Source organism: Miscanthus floridulus, chromosome 18, assembly GCF_019320115.1.
Source record: "Miscanthus floridulus cultivar M001 chromosome 18, ASM1932011v1, whole genome shotgun sequence".
NCBI lineage: Eukaryota > Viridiplantae > Streptophyta > Magnoliopsida > Poales > Poaceae > Miscanthus > Miscanthus floridulus.
Genome location: NC_089597.1, coordinates 116040433 through 116048004, shown reverse-complemented (window position 1 = coordinate 116048004; position 7572 = coordinate 116040433). Strand labels below are relative to the sequence as shown.

Here is a 7572-nt window from a genome sequence, read left to right as displayed (position 1 = left end):
ATGCGTGCGTGCATCAGCAGCGCGCGCGGGAATGAGCATGATGATGACAGCATGGCCGTCTGAGCTCACCGCCTAACAAAGCCTGCCACCTGGCTTCGACACACTACCCAAGAAAAGTCTCTCTTCCTCTCTCCATCTCTCTCTACCCCTACCTATCTCTCTCTCTCGCTCTAGCAGCAGGGCATCCACAGAAGTTGACCACCAGCGGCTCCTCCGGCCTGTTATATAACGCCCGCCTCTCGCCGCTCTCCAGCTTCTTCTTAATTTCCCTTGTATGATACAAGGTAGGAGTAGAATCGATCCATCTTGCAGAAGCAGCTCCATCTATCCATCCAGGCCTGCAGGGATAGCAGGAGGGAGGGACTGGTCCCTGAGAGCGGCGCGGGCTGCTTGCCGCGACGACGATGGCCATCAACTCGCTTAGCATGGTGGAGGCCAGGCTGCCTCCGGGGTTCAGGTTCCACCCGCGGGACGACGAGCTCGTGCTCGACTACCTGGCCAAGAAGCTCGGCGGTGGCGCCGGCGGCGGAGGCCAGGTGGTGGTGAGCATCTACGGCTGCCCCACCATGGTCGACGTCGATCTCAACAAGTGCGAGCCCTGGGACCTTCCTGGTATGTGATCAGACGACCTAGCACTACCTTGTTGTTCCTGATCATTTTGTACATATGCCTGTCCTTAATTTCTGCCCAAGATCGATCGAGTTTTTGCCTTGCCAAGTTCTCTTAATTGCGCTGCGAATTCTTCTTCTTCCTCCTTCCTTTTGGGTGTTTTCCTTTTCCCCTCTCTGAGAGCACTATTCCCTTTGGGTTCTGATTTGTTATTATGTTATGTGTTCCTGATGACTAATGATTGATCTATCTCAAATAATCCTTTTGTGCTAATCAAATTTTTTAATGAGATAGTAGTCGTACGATCTGTGATCCGTTCCAGACATATACAAGTCTACACCTTGCTTGTATCATCCAAGATACGGTTGCTGATCATATCTGTTTGTAATAAGGTTGCCAATCATGCATGCACATGTCCTCCTGTTGGCTCATCGATCTACAAGAGATCTTAAAATAAAACCAGCTGCCATACCTTCTCTCCATTATTAGCTACTAGTAGTCATCGATCTATTCCAAGAAAATTCTCTTTGTTCCTTTCGCCTACATCGTTGCATGTTTCTCCTTCAAATAGCACAAAAGTAATACATACACTTATGTACTTCGATTCGATTAATTGCGCGCCTCCGAAATCTAAGATGCATGAATATAACCACAAGTGTACTGCATATGCTAGTTCAAACTGTCCCACTCCGAGCCATAAGTGAGGCGACCATGACATCCTGCTGCAACTTTCACCGATCAACTTGCAAGATGCAACTATGCACCCATCCCATACCTCAAGAACCCCTTACTTTTCTTTCCTTCAATCGTCGCTTATCCCTTTCTTTTTCGCCCTCTTTTTGGGGTGTGCCCATGCCATCGTTTTTCTTTTTTTTGGAGCATTTAATTAATCTTCTGTATTTATTAGCTCCCTTCTTTTGAAAAGTCTTTGATGATCTAAGGGCTAAGGCATAAACAAAACCATGCATAGTCAGACCATCTCGATGCAAATATATATTTATGTGCAACAATAGCTGAGGAGAGACAGTTTGCAAGAACTCTCTCAAATCCTTGCATGAATTATGTTTTAAAAAAGAAAAGTTCAGCTGGATCGGAACTCTAGCTAGCTGTTTTTAACCTATATATGCATCCACAAAATCTACTGAGAGCTAAATTCACACGTCTTGTCTGCCTCCTTGTCGCCTTCCCTTTCCCCATATAACAGAAGGATATTCTCACTGCCAAGAGTTTGTTTGGCCCCATCTTGGCCTTATATCCTCATCTGTCCCTGTTCCTGCCATGCTATCAAATATTCTCTCGCTTTGCTTCATCCTTAAAGGGAATTAACAGCCAAATGGATGGGGACAAACACCAAAAGAAGGTCTCTCACTTTGCTACTAGTAGAATACTGCGGCAAAAAAATCTTGTCAAAATAGATTAAGACAATCAATGGTGAAGAACATATTATTTTTTCTTCCTAATTCTGCTTTTATCCCTTCTCTCCATTATTACAATAACAAATAGTACATGTTGGCTCTGGTTTAGCACAGTTTTTTAATCTATTGGATTAATGATTGTGTATTGATAGTACGTACATGTTTACATCTAACCAAATGTGAAAATGATTTACAACAGCAGTGTTATTAATTATCATTAACCTCGTTTGTTCGTTTATTAACTAACTGATTCTTGTTCTCAAATTCAGATATCGCGTGCATTGGTGGAAAAGAGTGGTATTTCTACAGCCTTAGGGATAGAAAGTATGCCACCGGCCAACGTACAAACAGAGCAACTGATTCGGGATATTGGAAGGCTACGGGGAAAGACCGTCCGATAAGCAGGAAAGGGTTACTTGTTGGTATGCGCAAAACCCTTGTGTTTTATCAAGGTAGAGCCCCAAAGGGAAAGAAGACTGAGTGGGTTATGCATGAATTTCGCATGGAAGCGCAAGGTGATTCCATGAAATTACCTTTCAAGGTAACATATTGACTTGATTTTTCATTATTATGTGTCCTTTTTTAGTTGAACATGATAGTTCATTGTTTTTATTTTATTCTCGATCAGTTTCCCATCCGATGGATATAAAAATGCATCATATATCTATCCAATGAGCAATACATAACACATACGTAGTAGGAAAACGATTTATTTGGGGTAATGAAATAATGGAGTTGGCCCCATCCGGTTTTCCTATATATGGATAAATTAAGCTAAACTATGGTTGTGAAATCCTCAGAAGCATCACTATAGTTTTCTTTTTCCAAATAATGGTGATCTTATGAGAAGTATATTTCAAAGATTTTGAGAAGTGCAATATATATATCTGTGTGAACTAAAATACAAACATAATTTGTTCATGACACTTGAGGACGAAGTTAGTACTATATATATGCAGACTCTTTTTCTTCATTCATATTTGTATTTGCGTAATCACATGTACTGGACAATGGAATGCCAGCTCATTCTGCCCATATGTGTCCTCTCGCCTATTCAAGAGAGAGAGAGAAAGGCACGAGCGCCAAATTTACTGTCAAGTTGACAAATTACTTAGTTCTTAGTGTTACCACGAGTTTACGTGTCATTTGGAGAATAAATAAATTAAAGTAAAGGCGTATATGGTTTTGGATTAAGACAACACAGTTCAATCGCTACATGGTTTACTGTTGAAAGAACTGATGGTCATAGTATTGTATTAATGCTAATTAAGAACTTTACATTTTTTTTGTACTTGAGACTTTCTTTGGTCCTGTTCGCTGAAAAGCCATGGCTGAAAGTACTATTCGCTGATTTGTTGTGAGAGAAAAACACTGCTCCTTCGCAGTACGGCTCATAAGGCAAACGAACAGGGCCTTTACTACTCAATGATTTGTCACTGTCATGCGCAGCAGGTTTTCTCTAGGCATTCATATCTCCCATCAATTTCTTTTCATTTTATAACAACACACACACACACACATACTCTTCCTTAAAAATAAATAAATACTTCTCATGACTTCTTCACCATTTACTTATTATATATTGGCCTAATTCTCATCTGATTTTTTTTATGTATGATATGATGCACAGGAGGACTGGGTCTTGTGTAGAGTTTTCTACAAGAGTAGGGCAACAGTTGCAAATCCACCCACAGAGAGTAGCAGAAGCTTCAATATTGATGCAGCCACAACTTCATTGCCTCCCCTCATTGACAACAACTACAATATTTCCTTTGACCAGCCTGGCTCATCAGTGCAAAACCTAGAGGGTTATGAGCAAGTGCCCTGCTTCTCCAGTAACCCCTCTCAGCCTTCGTCATCGATGAACGCTCCGCTGTCCTCTGCCGCTGCCATGGCCGATCCGGAGCAGCACATGGGGAAGTCAATAATCAAGGATGTTCTCATGAGCCAGTTCAGCAGGTTCGAAGGCAACGTCAAGAGGGAGGCGCCTCAAAGCAATTTTTCTCAGGATGGGTTTGAGTACTTAGCGGAGAGTGGATTCACACAGATGTGGAATTCGTTCAATTAATTGATTTTATAGGAAGATTATTGCCATGGAGGGTGATACGGACCGGATCGGAATTTCTCGACAACAAAAGGAGGGATAGATGAGTGCTAAAGAGGGCTTGGGTGCGTGTGCCTCCTCTGTGTGGTATTGCATGTAGCTGTAATAGGTATATATATATATATATATACATATAAAGGAGAAATGAGAAGAGATATATATGTATATATGCCTTATGCCATCAATGACGACAGATGTAAATACATTATTTGTGTACTATGGCGCAGTTAGAAGAAAAAAAACACAGCGCGTGATGGCAAACCAAGAATAGAATCTTATTCTCATATGGTCCTTTGTCTATTATTCCGTTATGTGTATGCATGTATACAGCTTGCTCTAGACAGGTCGATATGTCTATTATTGTGCTATATATATATATATATATACTATCAGGTTCTGTCCCTTCTGAGGGAGGTTTATCCTGTATTGTCAATAGGCACCCATTTTATATTTTCATGGTGTCTGATATAGAATATCAAAAATTGGACAGAGTTTTTTTAATTCCCAGTTCATTTTGTGGATTTATTATAGAAGTATAGAACGATTCTCACTTGAGACAGTTTTTAACTAGTAGCTCGAGCTCGTATTACTCGAGGTGTTCTCTTTATAACCTGTTGCAGAGAACTTCAGAAGAACAAGTTGAAGTTATATATTCAGTCAAAGTGGATCACGAAATCGCCAAAACCTGTACATATATACTGGGATGGATTACTAATTTGAAGATTTTTTATGCAGACGAAGAATCCTCTCCTCCAAGTGGACAAAAGGAAAGACAAACATAGTCATAGGTGGTTGTTCTCGTTCTTTTAATATATACTGCGAAAGGGATTTGAGTTCACACGTATCTGCTCTTGATATACATATATATGATCCCTTGACCTTAGATAGTAACTGTTTACTAACATATTTATCAATTACCACTAAATCTTCAACAGGCTGAGATTACTGGCAGAGCAGGAAACCGTCAAGAAAACACAAACTATATATATATGAACAACATGTGTCACTCAATATAATGCATGATAAATCTGCAAGTACACAAGCTAGCTGGCCAGCTAATCTGCCATAAACTAGCAATATTTTTCATTCCCTGATGCCAAGTTGATATGCCTCCATTTGACCCTATGGATATGCAAGCTGGGTATATAGTAGTACGACTAATCATTCATGGATGCGTGTGAAAATTCCAAGCTTGTACTTTCTGTGGACTTTGATGGGGTAGACTTGTGATCTCCTAACAGCGTATTAATGGTTCAGAGCTAGATTTTCCAAACTAAACGGAGGAATTCGATCATGTGTGGTTGAGCCTGTACTTGTATCTGAAGAATGAACTACTAGCTTGTTAGAGCATCTCCAACCGAACCCTCAAATTTTGAACCCCTATCCTTGAAAATAGGGCTCCCTCATCCAAATTCCATCCCCTACTTAGCTGTGAACTCCATCCGATCCCTCATATTTGCCTCCCTACTTTCTTCCACCTCTATTTTATGCATATCTTGTAACTAACAAATCAACCATTTTTAATAGCTATATTTTCAATGTTTATACTTTTGATTAATGGCTACATTCCAATGGCCATTTTTTGTAATGACAATTTTTTCAACGTCTCTTTTTTAGAAGTCCATATTCCAGCAAATTTGTTGCAACGTCTCTATTTCAAACGGCTCTATTTCAAACGAATCTATTTCCAACGGCTCTATTTCGAACGGCTCTATTTCAAATGGCTCTACTCCAAACGGCTATATTCCAACGTCTCCTGATTTTATCTTTATATATGCTTGCACACTCACCTGGTTCATACACCAACTCATTTGTTTTTTGCTCCTTCTCTACTCTGTTGTTCCTTCTCCACCAGAAATGAGTCGTCTCTCTCGCTTAGATTCATCCTCATCTTCAGATGATGATGATGAGCCTGAGCTCATCCTTAGTGCATTACACCAAGCCCACACTCAATATCTAGCTTTGAATAATCCACGTTGGGGAGGTTCTATACCTGGCCGGAACTATATTCATAAAGAAAGAGAAAGTGGCCATTTTAGACTCTACAATGACTATTTCTCGGAGCATCCAACCTATGGGGAATCTATATTCCGACGCAGGTTTGCAAATATCTTGGTCAATTCATTTGCTCTCTTTTATCATGCTCTTTCTATGTGTAAGTTTTTTTTATTCTCATTTCTTTGCTCAGGTTTAGAATGGCCCGTCCTTTGTTTCTTCGCATAATGCAAGCTATAGAACAACATGACAATTATTTTGTGCAAAAAAGAGATAGATGTGGACGACTTGGGTTATCATGTTTGCAGAAGGTTACTGCAGCATTGATGATGATTAGTTATGGAGTACCGGCAGATTTTATGGATCAATATATTCGCATTGGTGAAAGTACGACCCTAGAGAGTCTTAAAAGGTTTGTTATAGCTGTAGTCGAAGTGTTTGGAGGTGAATACTTAAGATCTCCAAATGAGCATGATACTGCCAGATTACTTGCAATAGGTGAGCGCAGAGGTTTTCCAGGAATGCTTGGTAGCATAGATTGTATGCATTGGCAATGGAAAAACTACCCTGTGGCATGGCATGGTCAATATACCGGTCATAAGCGTGAGCCCACTATTTTCCTTGAAGCTGTTGCTTCCAAAGATCTATGGATTTGACATGCTTTTTTTGGTTTGCCAGGGTCTCTCAATGATATCAATGTTCTTCACCGTTCACATCTTTTCTCCAAGCTAGCCGAAGGGGAGGCTCCTCAAGTTAATTTTATCATCAATGATCATAATTATACAATGGGGTATTATCTAGCAGATGGTATATATCCCAAGTGGGAAACATTTGTAAAGACCATAACTAATCCGCATGGCAATAAGAGGAAATACTTCGCCAAGGCACAAGAAGCAGTACGGAAGGATGTGGAACGAGCCTTTGGTGTTTTACAAGCTCGTTTTGCCATTGTTCGTGGGCCAGCTCGTAGCTGGGATAAAGAAACACTTAGAGAAATTATGACAGCTTGTGTCATTATGCATAACATGATAGTCGAAGATGAGAGAAATGAAGAAGACGACTTCCACTACAAGGGTATTGGCCAGCTAGTGAGACCTACACAGCGTGAAGTTCGTAATCGCACACATGAGCTACATGAGTTCATGCAAGCTCATCACAATATTAGAAACATGGAAACCCACAGCCAGCTTAAGGAGGACCTAATTGAGCATCTTTGGCAACGTCATGCAGACTTGTACTAATCATGTACCATGTACTTTATTGAGGCTTGTAGTCATCATTTTACTATGTAATTTAGCACTATATAATTTATTCAGGCTTGTAATCATGTACTATGTAATTTATTATTGAGGCTTGTACTCATCGTTTTATTAAGCATGCACCATGTATCGTGCCTTCTATTTAAAGACACACATAGCTCATAGTCCACATATAGAGGCAACAAGAATT

The 7572-nt window shown here is 40.3% G+C and overlaps 2 protein-coding genes across 2 annotated transcripts; both read left to right on the top strand.

Annotated features, from left to right (window-relative positions):
* The first annotated feature begins 267 nt into the window (after nucleotides 1-267).
* LOC136521831 (NAC domain-containing protein 21/22-like) lies at nucleotides 268-4414 on the top strand. Its single transcript, XM_066515593.1, has 3 exons — nucleotides 268-612; nucleotides 2294-2565; nucleotides 3655-4414. Exons 1-3 carry the CDS (start codon nucleotides 405-407, stop codon nucleotides 4090-4092), a joined length of 918 nt encoding a protein of 305 aa, XP_066371690.1. The 5' UTR covers nucleotides 268-404; the 3' UTR covers nucleotides 4093-4414.
* Nucleotides 4415-5985: 1571 nt separating this feature from the next.
* Nucleotides 5986-7364, top strand: LOC136524433 (uncharacterized). Its single transcript, XM_066517814.1, has 3 exons — nucleotides 5986-6227; nucleotides 6317-6651; nucleotides 6856-7364. Exons 1-3 carry the CDS (start codon nucleotides 5986-5988, stop codon nucleotides 7362-7364), a joined length of 1086 nt encoding a protein of 361 aa, XP_066373911.1.
* The last annotated feature ends 208 nt before the right edge of the window (nucleotides 7365-7572 follow it).

What these genes read in the sequence shown, in the direction of transcription:
- LOC136524433 (XM_066517814.1), top strand. Translation starts at nt 5,986, where the DNA reads ATGAGTCGTCTCTCTCGCTTAGATTCATCCTCATCTTCAGATGATGAT. An exon ending in GAATCTATATTCCGACGCAG is followed by an intron (nt 6,228 to 6,316) that starts GTTTGCAAATAT and finishes TTCTTTGCTCAG; the next exon opens with GTTTAGAATGGCCCGTCCTT. An exon ending in AGGTTTTCCAGGAATGCTTG is followed by an intron (nt 6,652 to 6,855) that starts GTAGCATAGATT and finishes TCTCCAAGCTAG; the next exon opens with CCGAAGGGGAGGCTCCTCAA.
- LOC136521831 (XM_066515593.1), top strand. Translation starts at nt 405, where the DNA reads ATGGCCATCAACTCGCTTAGCATGGTGGAGGCCAGGCTGCCTCCGGGG. An exon ending in CGAGCCCTGGGACCTTCCTG is followed by an intron (nt 613 to 2,293) that starts GTATGTGATCAG and finishes TCTCAAATTCAG; the next exon opens with ATATCGCGTGCATTGGTGGA. An exon ending in CCATGAAATTACCTTTCAAG is followed by an intron (nt 2,566 to 3,654) that starts GTAACATATTGA and finishes TATGATGCACAG; the next exon opens with GAGGACTGGGTCTTGTGTAG.